The following is a 16,022-nucleotide window of genomic DNA, read 5'->3' as shown; positions in this document are numbered from 1 at the left end:
AGTGGGAGCGCCATATCCCCAACTTTCCATCTCTTCAACTTTCGGATAGGATCAACTATCTTAGTGGAATTCGATTTGGTCTCTCCATATCCCCCTAAGGTTCATATTTTTTTGTGGCTTGCAATTCATGATTTTAATTCCACTAATATGAATCTTCTTAGATATCATGTTCCTTTGAAAGGAAATTGTGCACTTTGTGGTCCTTTCTTATCATCTACAAGTCACTACCTTTTAGTTTGCCCTGGAATTTCTCATTTGTGGAAGGGTTCTTTATTTTGGGAGCATCTTAAGAATTGTCATGAGCTTTCTTTTTTTAAACTGCGGTATATATTTGCCATTTGTTCTATTGAGACTAAATTTTGAATTATTTTCAATGTTTGCGTGGGCTACTTGGAAAGATATTTGATTCTCACTTGCCCAAACAATCGATTTGTATTGAATGGATCATGCCTTATTTTGAATAATTTCAAAAAGCTTACTCTGCTCTCTTGTCTTCCTCTCATTTGGGTCTGCCTGTTTAGGAGAGAAAGTGGACAAACCCCCTGCCCAATCATTTTTGGATAGATGTTGATGCGGGGTTCAGTGAAGTGAATGACCATTTTAGTATTGGTGCAGTAATTCGTGATCATTTTGATGTTTTGCATGATGGTAAAAAGGTGAATACATTCGTCCCAACATTCCCGCTAATTTGTCCCAGGGTCAATACGAAAGAGATAGATCACGGACGACTACTAGCCTTTGAAATAGTGACTAGCACATAATGGAGACATTTATCTCGACTTTGCCAAGATTCGAACTCCATATCTCATGATGACAACACCTCATGCGCTAGTCACTAGACCCAATGCAGAAATTTTTGCTATTCATCACAGTCTCCTTCTTGCTCTTCATGTGACCTTCAACAATGTTTTGGTGTTCTCAAAGTCTTCCATAGCCGTCTAAGTAGTGACTTCAACCTTCGATTTTCAAAAATCTATTAGCAACACTTTATGTTTTGCTAGTCGAACTGCTAACATGGTGGCTCATCGCATTGCAAAATTTGCTACTACTCACCTCTTTCCTGTCTCGTGTATTGAATGTATTTTTCCAATTTAGATTTTAAATGTATCCCTTCATGATATCTAATATATTATCCTTAATTTAAAAAATGTTATTATTATTTTTAAATTTTTATTTCCTTTACTCTAAATATATATCTTAAATCCTAAATCTTAGATAGTAGACCCTTAAAAAAAATAACATGGATGCTCACGGAGAGATGTGCAACATATCAAATCCAAAACAAACTATACACATTCACATAATTTTATACTTATTTTACACTTCGCCCTATGTTTGGAAGGAAAATTGATTCGAACCCTACCCAAAATGCAAATCCAAACTCCGCCAAGAGCGGGCCGGGCACTAAAAATTAGTACCCGGCCCAAAAATTTAAAAAAAATCCAAACTCCGCCTTGAGCGGATCGGATACTAAAAATTAGAAAATCCGCTGCGATTAAGCCGCTCGAGGCCTTTGCCTTGAGGCAAAAGAAACGAGGCTGCTCAAAAGGTACTGAGAGAGGTCTCGAAACCTAAATCGACAACGCCGGTAGCAGCATGGCTCTTCGTCGCGATTGGGTGTACGAGAACAATGGAGGGTGCGCTCGATCCCCCTGATCCCATCTCGTTTTCAGGTATTCGGTATCTTCTATGATTCAACCTCCTTGTTGTCGGTGCAGGACGTGCGTCGCCATCGCCGGATCGGACTACTGCGTGATTGCGGCCGATACCAGGCTTTCCGTCGGATACAGCATCTATACCCGGGAATTCTCTAAGATCTGCAATCTGTACGGTTCCATTTGTTTCTGTTGCTTTTGTTTACTGTAAATTCTGACCTAGGCCCTGAGCTAATGCGGAGGAGATGTTTTCTTTTTGTTGTTTGTTGCTTTTTGGGTGCAGGGCGGACAAGTGCGTGTTGGCCACCTCTGGCTTCCAGGGCGATATGAAAGCTCTGCAGAAAAACTTGGCAGCTAGACACTTGGTAAGTGGCGAAAAGTTCGTTCTTTAGTTTCATCGTTAGGTTATTTGGCGTGGATGTTCTTTATTTTGCAAGCTCCGGTGGTTGTCTAGGATTTCAATCTTTTCTTTTTTTGGGTGCTATGCTACTTGATCTGATACCACTGATGAATGGAAATTTTAGATCATGAATAGAAATCTTTATATCAAATCTCAGTCGAACTTTTTTTTGGCTCTGTTTGCTTGAGAGGAAAGTGGGTGGATGAAAAACATTGTATGAGATGCTTCCATTGCTGTTTACTTGGGTGATTTCACTTTGGTTCCTTTTAAAAATTTAAGCAGAAATGGAAGAAAGTTTTTTATAATAACTAGATTACTCTTTTTAATTTGATTAAGTTTTGTCATATACCAATTTATTTTCAATCTCCTTCTCATCCTCAATAAATCCTAGTCACCATAGCACCTATCGTGCCAGCAACCACACTGTCCTATTCTTCTTCAGCAACATAATTTCATTCGTGATGTCTGTCCTCAATGACAAACATGGATAATGGCATCGCAAGGGAACTCATTCTTTTATATTTTTTCTATGATTTCAAGTAAACAACATGAATGAGAAATTTAATTGTATCCATTTTAATTACTTCCTATCCTTTCTATATTTTCCATCTATCATAATTTCTATTCTTTCAAGTAAATTGGCCTTTATAGGGCCTGCTGATTTCTTTTGTAAATCACTTACACTGGCCTTTTTTGGAAGGCATTTTTGCTGATTTGTCTACTAATTGAGTGAACGTAGAAGAGTCAAAAGTGCTGTTTGAAAACATTCATAGTGAATAATACATGATAATTTTAATTGCATGACTTCTCAATCTCAAATGGATGGTAGTTTTAATTAATATTTAACGCAAAACTTACTCCACATTGTAGCAAAAGGTGATTATGATCGATCACCCTAGGCACCCCTCATGGCCCGCTCTTAGGTTATGTGAAGAGAGGTAAATCACGGGTCAGCGCTTATAGTCGACCGCCAAGTCCAAAACTTACTCTACATGGTTGTTCTGATGGAGGTTAATGCACTTAGGCTTGTACTAGTAATGTTTGTGATTTGATCCTGGATTGACCTTCCTTCCGGTCCAATCTAGACAATAGTACTGATGCAAACCGACGACTGCCCCCATGAATTACTCAATTATGTTTATTCAGTTTAATTAATGACCAAAAATACCTAATTTCAAGTTAATATTACTTTATTCGTTGAAACTTGTAAACCTATCTTATTAATAGACAACCCTCTATATTAGATTATACTAGGGTTTCAGGCTTGACATTCCTGCCAAGACTGAAATCCACATGGTTTTTCTGTCCATAGTTACAAAAACTGAATGAGAAATTGAATCGGATGAGCTTCGGGTCACTTGTTCAAACTGCATGTGGGCCCATGCTAGGCCAACATAGATCAACTGGTTAAACCCAAATTTATTGATTTATTTATAATCTATAGATTTAGGTAGTGAAGAAGATTAAGAATTAAGCGACTAACAAATTTAGATGTGTTTCTAAGCAACTCACAATTTATGTAGCCAGTGTTGGTTGATGATGGAATTATAATAGCTTGTCATTGTTATAGTTATTATTACATAATTTGAGTTGTATATTCAAGCAACATTTTTTTTTTCTTTCAAAAATGGTCATTTAATAGAGAAATGGATTATAGTGTAGATATACTTAATTTCAGTTAAAGTCATATTCCTGAATATTTCTAAGTTCCTCATCTCCAAGCGTCTTCAATTCCATGCATTGTATAAGATTTAGATTTGTAGTATATCATTGATTGAATTGAGATATCTCATTCTGATGGATTTATCATTCTTTACAAATTTACCCACACATCTTAAATGTTTGCATTGCTCATCTGAAAATAAATTTAAACTCAAGTAGCGATTAAGATCAAAATTGCATTGATGTTCATATTCTGTGGATGGCCTCATTGGCTCCTCTGCATTTACATGTGACCATGGTCAACAGATACCTGTCATGGTTTCTTTAGGTAATCTACTAATCTTGATACTGCAAGAATGTTAAGGCGATCATTCTTGACTTGAATGGCTAACACTGAATGTACTTGTAGATGATCTAGAGTAGCATAACATGTTTAGGAGGAATCTGTACTGAACAATAATAAGCTCATTCCTGTTTTCTGAGTGGTTTTTTGTTTTCTTGTTGTTATCTGAGGAGGGAATTTAGAAATATAAAACTATTTAACTTACTTGTAAGAATGAAATAGGAATGTTGGATTCAGAATGCTAATTCAAACTGAATCCTGGTTTACTTGTTTGAAAACCTTTGATCCTGAATAAACTTGGCCCATCTAATAACCTTAATAAAACAACAAAAAGGCTACTTGCAATAATAACAACAATCCATGAATCATAATCTAACCACTATAAATATTTTGAAATTTTACTCATGACATTTTAGCCAAACTAAATCACCGCCATGAAATTTTATGTTGTACTAATCTTGCAACGACTGTCAGAAGCAATATTTAATGTTAAAAAACAGGCTTCTGTCTGGCCAATGTATCTTTTCTGGATTCTACTGTTAGATGTTTCAGCATTTCTTTCCAGCAGTCAGTGGATATCTTGAGAATCAATTCACTATTAATCATCAGTATTCATTTATCTTATGGTATTAAAACATAGCACATAGAGAAAATTAATGGTTTTATTGACTTGCATGTGTTGGTTTTACTTTATAACACTTTTGCATTTTTCAATTTCCTTTCGAAGATAGTCATGTGTGGTTATCAATCACCTACACTGACAGATAATTGAGTTTTTTCAGAATTTAGCAAATAAATCAATAGGAATTTAAAGTTTATATGAAAATCATACCAGTGATTCCAGATAGGAAGGTTTCGGAAGTGGTAGTAGAAAGTTGGAGGACATCGTTGTTTGGTCACATGATCCCTAGTAATTATCTTATCTGTTTCATTCTGCAGATCTATCAGCATCAACACAACAAACAAATGAGCTGCCCTGCGATGGCTCAGCTCTTGTCTAATACCCTCTACTACAAGCGCTTCTTCCCATATTACACTTTCAACATCCTAGGCGGGCTTGACAGTGATGGTATAAATTCTCATCGACTCAGTTCAAACTCCACTTTTCAAAAATGTACTTGATCTTCTGTGTAGTTACATCACCGACTTGTTCAGGAAAGGGCTGTGTTTTCACATATGATGCTGTTGGTTCCTACGAGAGAGTTGGCTACAGTGCCCAGGGCACCGGTGCAGGACTTATCATACCAGTTCTGGACAACCAGCTAAAATCTCCAAGTCCCCTATTATTACCTGCAAAGGTATGTTTCTCATTCTAATAATTGGTTCTGAATTTATTTTAATGGTTTAATCCTCACTGAATTGAACAGGATGCCGTCACACCTCTATCCGAAGCAGAGGCAGTTGATTTGGTTAAAGATGTCTTTGCATCAGCCACCGAAAGAGACATATACACAGTATATCTCTCAAAACTGCTGTGGGTTTGGCTTGATTGTTCATCCAATAATACTCATCTTCCTCCGGAATGATGTTTTTGCAGGGTGATAAAGTAGAAATCGTCGTTATAAATGCATCAGGCATCCGGCAGGAATTGATGGAGTTGAGGAAGGACTGACCGCCCCTGGGAAATGGAAGGGGAAGGCTGTTTATTTAGTTGTCGTCACAACTATGATGCTTCCTTTGCTATCTATTATCAAATCAGACATTGTTTAGCTTTTCGATTCTTTTAGACCACCGTGAGTTGTATGGTTGTTGGCTGAATACGTTGGAGTTTGATTGTTGGGAAAACTATATTCAAACATTAGTTGTTTTCGCATTATATTTGAACATAACTGATGCAATTTACATACTCGCGGACACGCATTTTTTTTATTTATATTTTATAAAATTGGTCGTAGAGCCGATCTCACCGTTAATGGGATAAGTTTAGTTGCTGTTGCTGGTGGTTGAAGAATTGCTCGTTTTTTATTTTAATCATCTGTTTATATTTATCGTTTGGAGGGGAGTTTAGACGCAATAAAATTGTAGTCTGATTTGAAAATCGTGGATTTAATTTGCAAAAATAACCTCGGACTGTTCTTTCTCTTTATATTTACCGTTGTCCTCGGGACTATGGTATCTAGGTCGTCATTTAGGATTCATGATTCGATCTTCAATTATGACGTATTTGTAGAAATTTTTTCTCCAAATAGGAAATATAACCAAAGAATATTAATCTCTGGGATAGTCAACAAGATTAATTGATTTTATCAATTTTTTTAAAAAAAATTTCCCTCTATATTTATTGTTTTTATTTTGTAAAAGACCCTTAACGAAGTTTTGAACACAAAATAATAAAACAACAATAAGAGTCATTCTAAGATTATCCCATACGATCTGAAAATGAAATAAATTACAGAGAATTTCATTCAACACAGTAGTCATTTGCATAGGATCAGTTAACCCGATATATTTTGCACACATTGGAAACAATCACATGACCTATTACAACAACATCATGCACACATTGGAAACAATCATATGACCTATTACAACAACATCATGTGTAAGTACCAACTATATCACTCATGGGAGCAACATCAGCTAATGAATATATAGGTTTATAAATGAATAAAATATTCGTGAACAAATTTAATGTTCCACTTGATAAAAAACTTATTGATATTCATTTAATATTTATAAGATTAATTAAATGAACAAGCTTGAACAATTCTAATTAAATGAACAAGCTTTAAAACATATATGTTAAGTCTGTTAATATTCGTAAATAATGTTCATCAATAATACTCTCGTAAACTTGCTAAATAAATAAAAAAAAACTTTCGAAGTGAACAAACAAATTTATATTATCAAACTTAATAATAATAATCAAACAAACTTAAAATGCAAAAGTTTCAAACAATCAAACAAATTTGAATTACAAGTTCAATAACATCTAAACGGATCAAAATTAAAGCTAAGCTCATAAAAAAAAAAAAAATCAAACCAAACTTGAAGAATCATTTTAACGACTTGGTACATTTAAGACTCGGCTCAATTAAACAAGTTTAAACACCACAATGTTTCACTCGGCATATTTACAGCTCTATCAATGTGAGTTCGGCATGAATCCATATAAATAGACAACTTTCTGCAGATTTAAATTCACTAATGCTTCTCAAAAGGTAAGAGATACAACTTTTAATCATTTAAACAAAATCAAGGCAAACATAAAGGTGACTGGCTATAAATAATATACATTCCCCCTAAAGAACATCATACTCTGATCTGATAGGGGCACTAACAAATATAATTTCCTTCGGCGTACTCATACAAACAAAATCTATATGCATCTCCAGGTGCAGATATTGGCTTCTTTTGCTATCAGAAGCAAAGGTGTCACTGAACACCCTGTTACAGCGATAGTAACACATTCAGTCGCTAATCTGAACGTTGGGGATGGGCGTAGAAGGAAAACCGATGTGCACTTTCAGTCGCTAAAGCAAACTGAAGATTCCACTTCAGTAGCATATTTTTTGCTCAGGTTCGACTGAAATATGCAGTAACAGCTTTGAACTTCCCGTTCAGTATGTTCTTCTCGACCTGAAATAGAGGAAAGGCAGATGTAGGTAGAGTATAGCTCTCACACCTTCAATTCTAAACATATCATTGAATATCCGAGATAAAACTAATGCAGGTAGTAAAGTAATATATAGAACATGTTCAAATCAGCATGAACTTTTCTAGTATTAGCGAAATCTCAGGAGATGAAATTCTTGAAGGCATCACCCACACTACAGAAATTTGGTAGTCCTCATATGAAACTTCTTGTTTTACATGAGACACCACTCGATCGAGAATTGAGTCGACAGCTTAGGTTTCATACAGGTAGAAATATAATTCATCTACCAATATGTCATCTGGTACAAAACAATATTGCATAGTACAGCAACATAGTCATCCTCGGCATTTTATTGTGCCAAGTATGTGATCATTTATCTTGGTGTTAGCATTTAGTGTCCAACTTGGAGGAAAGATATGAGAGAGAGGATCATAAAATTGTACATAAATGATGAAGTTCCTATGTAATTTTGTGATCCTTTTCCTCATTTGCCTCATATTTTTTGTCCCAAATAATTGGACCTTTAAGAACTAAGATGTAATACCCTGATTCAAATTCACAACTTGTGGATTGAAAAACTGAGTCCTAGATCAAGAAAATGCATTTAGCTTGAACAAATTAGAGACAATCACATTTTTTTCAATCATAATATCCAAAAAGAATTAAGACTGTCTGCATTATTCAGTCAACCCACACAAAAATCATGCTCCAATTTAGAATTCGATGTACCTCAACTCTCCAAGGAGGATCCATTGATAAAGAAAGGTCTGCCAACTGGTTGAAATCAACATTTCTAGGAAGAAACAGTACTACTCTGGAGGCAACCATAGTTGCACATTTAAACAGAAAGAACCTAATAAATCGATCAAATGAATTCATTAATAAAGAACAACAACAGAATTAGAAAATTGTAAATTAGTAACAACAAAAAAGAAGGCAAACCCATCATGAGGCTTAAGCATGGTCCTGAGATCATAGGTTTGTACTTTTACATAATCAGGTCCACCCCAAGGAGGAGATAAGAAAACTGTCTCTCCCTACAGCATTAAAGTCAAATGGGTAGATAACAACCATATGATTAAATGCATTAAAGTTATCTTCTCAAGTAAAACAATTCTAGATCTATCATTCGAATATTTCACCAATATATGACAAAAATTCCTGCACTCAACCAACCAAGGTAATAGCAGATTAGTGAAAGATATTGGCCTGGATAATTACAACAAGCCGAGATATTGATATCCAAAATAGTTGGACTAGATAATCCAATCATTTTGCTACTATAGAACTCCAGTTGAAGCAAGCAGTCATAAGGAAATTTAAATATCTGTTTGTCAATTCGTTAATCCTTTCTGGATTACTTATACATCAATTAACTACTCTGCTAAACATCCGAATACTAAAAAATCAGATCAATGAGTCAATTACAGAGGTATACTTCAGCCATAAAACAAAAGGTCCCAAGCTAAACCTAGTCATGAACTTATATATACAAGCATGAAAAGAAAATGAAAGAAAAAAATATTTTTAAAGGAATATCTGTATGAATATGAAGTAAGCAAATTGAAATCGAACAGATCATTCAACAGCATGTTTCAAAACTATATTTTGCAAACAAAACAAAAGAATCCAATTCTAGAAAGACATTTAAATCAAGGATCTTGACAATGACGCCCAAGGTCTTTACTAACTTGGTTGCAGGCACCTTCACAAATTGATCTATAAACAATGAAATATGGGTAAAGAATGGTAATGTTGGGAATAAATGGTATTGCATCTTATAAGAAATTATTTGTATAATGTTAGAAACTACTGTATATATATTGAATTTAGCTGGAAATCATACCTTCAAATGAACTGCTATCTTGAAAAAATCACCTTGAATGAAGTCTATCTTGTGATTAACACCATAGATAGTAGAATTATGATATGCATACTCAACTTTTTGCGGATCAATATCGATGGCAATAACATGATCACTCCTGAAACAACAATATTGAAACACTGAATATGTTATCAAACACTGAATAACAAAACTGCACAACAATCTGCATGAATGGTATATGTTTTATAATAGAAAATTAAATAACCCAATATTATACTTTTTAGGCTTGTGGAATGATGCTGACAATTTTTTTCAGAGGAATTATGGTAGTAGATCACTTTGAGCAAAGTGCTTAAACCAATTTTTTTTCACCAAATGATGCTGGTTGGCCCACCATATGCTTGTCGAAGCTGAGAGAGAATTATTCATTTGTTCTTCCATAGAGAACTATTACTCCAAATTTATATAAGATACCACCCTACAACTATATACACCATGTGGAACTAAACCCATAACATATTAATAACTCTGACAACTCTGATTATGCTAAATTTTTCCATGTTCCAAAACATGCAGGTTTAGTTGATAATCTGACAAGAAAAGCCTCAAGGTAACCATGGAATGTAAACAAATCTTGTAGAAACTAATGGTCACCTTACTAAAGCAAAACTGAAGTTAGTTATCCGAAAACTTCTTATCTTGAAAGGAATAAACATCTTTATAAACAATAAATTCTACTCCCAGGTTACTGAGGTCGTATATGTTGGTGCAATCGGCATCTAGAGTTTCGATATTTGACAATTTACCAATGTCGGGTCAAGTTGACTAAGGGTTAATCCAAACAGGATTTGATGTTTGAAAGAGAGAAGTCTGGTAAGGACTAGATGACTAGTAAGAGTAAATCCTAACCAAAGGTTAGGCAGGTGAGAAGTCTACTAAGTGACTAATCCTAATTGGAAGTTAGGCAAGGATAAACCCTAACTGGAGGTTAGGCAAGTGAGAAGTCTATGAGTGACTAGTCCTAACTGCAGGTTAGGCAAGTGGAAGTCCTGGTAAGTGAAGCCAGATCCTAGTAAGTAAAGCTACGTGGTGGAAATCCTAGTGAGTGAAGTTAGACAATAGAAGTTCTAGTGAGTAAAGCTAGACAACCCTAGAGGGAAGTAACGCTAGGTAATGAATAGTGTTGGAGGAGTAAACATCAAGCATGTGTGACCGACTGATTTCCGGTCGACCTCGCACGGTCGACCGAACCAACGAATTCTTAATAATGATAATTATATTTATTGTGCTAACTCAATATTACAGATAAGTCTTAGTAAATCAGATTAATCAAACAGCAAGCAAGACCAGAGAAAGTCCAAACAGCTCTGGAGGACCAGAAGTTTAGCAGGTAAGTAAGGGTAAGCACTGGCGGAGAGAGATCCAGTGAGGAAGAGCCTAGTGGAGTTGTAAGTGTTGGTCTAGCTTAGATCCATTTTGAAAGTCTAAGTTGAGACTTGACTAGATTCTGGTCTTGGTAAGACAAGATCTAAGTCATAAATCTATTTCTTTTATTCATTAGCTAACACTGTTTTGTAGGGTATCTTTGTTATTTGGACTAACATATTTTGCAGATGCTAAAGTGCAAAAGTTAGCCTCGAATGAACAATGATCGAGGCGCCTCGGAGCTACGACTGTGGGAAGGCACCTCGGAGTTGAATGGAGGTGCCCTGGATAGGGCGAAGGCACCCTCGCGCGGATAAAGTTTGAGGATAGAGTTTCGTTGCCGAGAGGCGCCTCGGAGCACATTGGAGGCGCCTCCAACACTGCTTAAAAGAAGGGTTTGGCCAGCCTTCCCATAACAATATTTTCTACTACGCTTCAAGCTTCGAAACGACAATACTCTGCCGCATTCAAGCCTCAACGACGCAAGAATGACACAACGCCGCTACGTGCTCAAACGAGCCTTGACTTGGATCACGTGTAGTTATTGCTTTATATTACTCTCGTTTTCTTTCTACATATTATATTCTAAGGTTGGTAGTCTTGTTACCAACCTATCTTTTGTAAAGAAGCGATTTGATAGTGGATTACCCATCGGAAAGGTCAAAGGACCTATGTCTTGGAGTATGAGTCACCAAAGACTCTGAACTTGTTTTATTATTTTTAATTCTGCTACGCACTTATTTTCTATACCTCCAATGAATCGCAATCATGGAAGAGTTTTGCTCAGCTAGGCGTCTAATCCATGGGTTAAACATCCATTTTTAGGATGCCAATTTCATATAACTACGAGGATACAGTTGGTAATTATAGTTAACCAAGTAAGTTCTAGTCTGCAGGGATAGTTCCATCGTCAAAGGGTTAGTTCTGATGCATGATATATATAATAAACATTTAAGGATGATCTTTCCCAAAACAAAATTTACTGACGCACTTCATGGCAAATTGGATAGCATTTCCACCAACACCAGTAAAACAATCAATCACAATACCACCGCCACAACGAGTTGCTTGATGTCTTGCAATAGCCTCTGGTGTGACAGAAAACCATCCTTCTTCATCCATCTTTATGCCTCTATCATATCGCGAAAACAATAAATACCTTTGGAACCAATACTTGAAAATATTTGCAGAAATGTCTCCAGATGATGCTTGAATTTTAGGTTCTGAAAGGAGAGAAACATAAATCTAAGTGATGCTTATGGCCCAAAACCATGACGCTTAATTGCAAAATGGGGATAGCAAGAACATTATATAAAAAGTTATGGAACGGGGAGGGAGGATCTTTTATCTAAAAGTTAATAATTATGGAGCAGGTCAAAAGAAATTCTTTCTATTTGAAACAAAAATGAAGTATAAGGTCAATAAATTGCATGGAATGTGCTCAGATGGAAATCAACCCCATCATTGAGGCAAGCTTGCCACACTCTCTGCCACCAGGATGGTGGTGAGGTTCCAACAAACTCTAGTTCTTATTTGTTTTACCAGGAAAATTAGAATACTCAATGCAGAATACAATACAGATTTTGGTTGGAAGAATACTCCTACACTCCCCCGAGTACCCTCCATAAAATATCCTGAACTACAAATTTTCTCCCCCATAGAGAACATTATATCTAACTCAAAGAAAAATGATGCAAAGAATACAAAAAATAGTGCTTCTGGCATTTGCATACGAGCAATATAATTTTACTAACCAGGTTTATGGCTTCTCTCTCTCGATTCCTTTTTGACAATAACAGTAGAATCAAGATTATTATCAAGCTGCTCCACCTTAGAATTTTCTGTACCTCTATCATAACATACATCATTTGAGGAAGTGGACAAACTGAAAAAGGTACAAGAACAAATAAATACCAGGATGAAACTTAGATGAGTGATTGTGAACAACATTTGAATGATAAGAAAGTGAAATAATAATATACCAATTGCTTATGGCGAGTGGAAATATTTCATCAGGCACATCGAATGACTCATTGAAAGTGGGCTTATCTTCAAGTTTATCTGAATGTTGAACAGCATCCTCCTCTGTTTTAGAGACAGAATATAACAATTTTACGTTGGACATCCACAATAAACAGACTGAAATTCATTAAAACTATGTAGATTGGACAAGCAAAAGATAAAGAGAATTTTGATGGAGGAGGTCTAGGTTAACCTATTGCATAGTCACTGATGGAAGCAGAATGGTGCATCAACAGACTATCCATGTGTTTGTCAATATCGGTGGCTATTTTGAGATGCGAAGCAAAACTATTAATACCACTAGCATCATCAGTTTTTGCAGAGGAATGTGAGGAAAGATTATTTGCATTTTCAAATTCCAAAGGTTCTGCTACTTCACTCCCATCTTCAACAATGTTTGTATCCTGATCTTTGGCAGCATCATAGTCAAAGCTATAATATGGATGCTCTTGAGCTGCATCAGCAGACAACCCATTAGAAGTATATATGCTGCCTGAGTTTGTCAAATACTCCAATCCTGGAGGAGCATACCATGTTGTCTCCTGAGTTTTCGAGTTGTAAAAGTAATTCCTCCCATAAAAATCATCCCATATTATCATCCAATCACCAAATTCCCAGTTGACATAAGTACTTTGAGGATGCTGCAAAAACCAAAAAGAGAATAACAGTTATGCAGCCATGGCAATTGTTATCGAGAACATAATTCTTTTCTATTAACATCAGACAAAATAGGAGGATTAACCTGTTTGCTAGGTGATGCTGGATAACAACCCGAGCTTGAATCTTCCAAAATATCTGGTGAAAGCTTGCAGGCCTCGTATAAGTCTTCGGCCCCAAGATCAGTTCCACTTGTCTGAATTTCATCAACCATATGGTTCGATGTTACCATTTTGGCACAAACTTGACTTTCAGTAGCTTTGCTGATCATTACAGAAGTATCACTCACACACCCAGGAATAGAATCAACATGAACACAGCCACTGGAGTTTTCCTCCAAAGTGTCACTGTCAGAGGCTATACATTCACCTTCAATAGTTCTGTCTGTGCTATTAGGAAGAAAATCTGGCAAAGAATATTTTCCCTGTTCAACTTCAAGCAGTCCAGGTTGTTGGTTTTCCGTATCATTGTAAACTAACTTGCATTTCACAAGCACTGACTTTCTCTTCCTTGGAGTAGCTGTCTTCCTCTACAATGAAAGAAAAAGATAGGCAAGCAAATGGCAAAATAACAATATAAGGTGCAGCATGCACACCAATAGGAAAACAAAATTGCAAGTACATATTTACTGATCTTCAATCACAACTTACCTGTTTGGTTGTACCAAAAGAAACAGGGAGTCCAAGAGTAGCCATGTGATGAGCTAATTCGATATTTTCCTTCAAAGAAAAATTAAATGATGGCAACTAAGTAGCTCAAATAGATGATAAGGTGAGAAAAGGAAGGTTAGAAAGATATGAGCATGTTCAAACACAATTACACATGCAAAAAAACTAAATAAATTCAATCAATAACTGAAGGTATAAGATATATAGAGATCAATGAAGATTATAATTAACATAGTGGTTCTGAAGACATGTATATGATGGCAATAGAGCCTTGTTTGCTAAGTTCAATGGAGGAAAAAAAATCATGTAGTCAACCAAAATAGTTGGGATCAACTTGATTTGATGATCATGATATTTTAAGAGGTATAGTTTAAATAAATTAAGTTTGTCTTTTTTCATTTGATCATAATATGAGAATTTTTAAGCAAGCCTCCCTTAAAGTGGCATTTATGTACAACATTAGGAAGATCTAAACTCAATCTAATTTTAGTTAAATTCATTGTGTTAATCACCACGTCAGTATATTGAGCACCAATGAGAATCATTACATTGACCTTGTGGTAGATACAACCTAATCTTCTATATAAGACTCCTCTTTTCTCAAATTTAGAGTAAACTCTCCATTGTATAGTATCTTCTGCCTTCTTTATATCTACTTGGTGATTTTTAACAATGTATTCTAGTTTTTTTTATAGTAAAGCCCATGATTAAAGATGACCCTAAGCTACCTTTAAGAACAATGAAAACGTATATATTTCTTTTTCGCAGAGCACTGATGAACTGAGGCAACTCTACATGCTGACGCTTTATCCAACTGTTTTCAACAGTAAATTATTTATTTTAGGTAAATCCAAAACATCAAGGTCATCATCATGAGCAGAGTTGACGAGAGCGCGCAAGTGAAAAGCTGGTTGCTGGATTCAAAAAAAAAAAAAAAAAGGAAAAAGTACCATAGGTTCTTCCTCATCCTCCTCCAAGTTAACGATGCAATCAGAGACCTCCGAATCGCTAGCCTTAGCATCATCCCTGACCATGTAAAACCGAGCACACGAGGTAAAGATAAACCCTAGCAAAAAGAGGATGTAGAAAGTACAGAAAAAAAGGAACAGCCAATGCTCAGGGAGAACGGGAATAGGAGGATATCGATATGCTGGCTCACCAAAGATAAACTTCGGAGAGACTGAAGAGGGAACCCAGGGCTCGAATGGCAGGGCCATCCGCGGCAGTCTCCTCGGCAGGCATGGAGAACGCAATACGCTAGGTGGGCGGCGAGGCGAGGCGAGGCGAGTCGAGCGAGAGAATAGATACGGCCAGTGATGAGGCAGGAGATGTGGCGACTGAGGGCTCCTTTCGCCGGCGACGGCGTGAGAAATTTAACGAGGAAAGCCGCACAGTCGATTTACTAAAAATCGTTTTTTTAAAAGCACCTTCCATATTTTTTTTAAAAAAAGGTAAAAATCAAAAGGAGCAGTCATGACTCATAAGTGCTCTTTTTCACCATTAAAATTAAATGGACGTCCTAATTAAAATAAATTATATGAAATAATTTGGGATAGATTTTAAGATTTAGGTTGTAATAATTGGGAAGGATAATAGGTCGGATTTAAATTGCATTCAATCCTCACATCCATATTCATTAAATTATCAAATATCTTTTTATATTAATAATTTTTTTTCATGTCATATGTAAATCATAAAGTTTCCATCGTATTACTCTTTTAAATTTTATAAAAATTTCTCTTCTCTCCTTAATTAGTAATTTATCTT

At 35.9% G+C, this 16,022-nt stretch overlaps 2 protein-coding genes across 2 annotated transcripts; one reads left to right on the top strand and one right to left on the bottom strand.

The window, feature by feature from the left end:
- The first annotated feature begins 1,502 nt into the window (after positions 1–1,502).
- On the top strand, positions 1,503–5,929 carry LOC122017238 (proteasome subunit beta type-1). The gene is made up of 7 exons (XM_042574799.1): positions 1,503–1,637; positions 1,719–1,826; positions 1,939–2,020; positions 5,000–5,129; positions 5,216–5,358; positions 5,428–5,514; positions 5,598–5,929. Exons 1-7 carry the CDS (start codon positions 1,597–1,599, stop codon positions 5,670–5,672), a joined length of 666 nt encoding a protein of 221 aa, XP_042430733.1. The 5' UTR covers positions 1,503–1,596; the 3' UTR covers positions 5,673–5,929.
- A 1,247-nt stretch (positions 5,930–7,176) lies between these two features.
- On the bottom strand, positions 7,177–15,660 carry LOC122016164. The gene is made up of 12 exons (XM_042573386.1): positions 15,415–15,660; positions 15,206–15,281; positions 14,238–14,306; positions 13,673–14,116; positions 13,124–13,571; positions 12,891–12,993; positions 12,663–12,793; positions 11,900–12,131; positions 9,505–9,640; positions 8,601–8,695; positions 8,388–8,511; positions 7,177–7,639 (listed from the first exon to the last, which is right to left on the bottom strand). Exons 1-12 carry the CDS (start codon positions 15,495–15,497, stop codon positions 7,577–7,579), a joined length of 2,004 nt encoding a protein of 667 aa, XP_042429320.1. The 5' UTR covers positions 15,498–15,660; the 3' UTR covers positions 7,177–7,576.
- Between the last annotated feature and the right edge of the window lie 362 nt (positions 15,661–16,022).

This window comes from Zingiber officinale, chromosome 8B (assembly GCF_018446385.1).
Source record: "Zingiber officinale cultivar Zhangliang chromosome 8B, Zo_v1.1, whole genome shotgun sequence".
Lineage (NCBI taxonomy): Eukaryota > Viridiplantae > Streptophyta > Magnoliopsida > Zingiberales > Zingiberaceae > Zingiber > Zingiber officinale.
Note: the sequence above shows the minus strand (reverse complement) of the source record. Positions and strands in the feature narration are given on the sequence as shown.

Bases quoted from the DNA above. Each gene is read 5' to 3' on its own strand.
- LOC122017238 (XM_042574799.1), top strand. From the start codon at position 1,597: ATGGCTCTTCGTCGCGATTGGGTGTACGAGAACAATGGAGG. The intron at 1,827-1,938 runs GTACGGTTCCAT...TTTTGGGTGCAG, and splicing joins TTCTCTAAGATCTGCAATCT to GGCGGACAAGTGCGTGTTGG. The intron at 5,515-5,597 runs GTATATCTCTCA...ATGTTTTTGCAG, and splicing joins CCGAAAGAGACATATACACA to GGTGATAAAGTAGAAATCGT.
- LOC122016164 (XM_042573386.1), bottom strand. From the start codon at position 15,497: ATGCCTGCCGAGGAGACTGCCGCGGATGGCCCTGCCATTCGAGCCCTG. The intron at 12,994-13,123 runs GTTAACCTAGAC...TCTCTAAAACAG, and splicing joins CATCAGTGACTATGCAATAG to AGGAGGATGCTGTTCAACAT. The intron at 7,640-8,387 runs GTACATCGAATT...CCTCTATTTCAG, and splicing joins ATCCTCCTTGGAGAGTTGAG to GTCGAGAAGAACATACTGAA.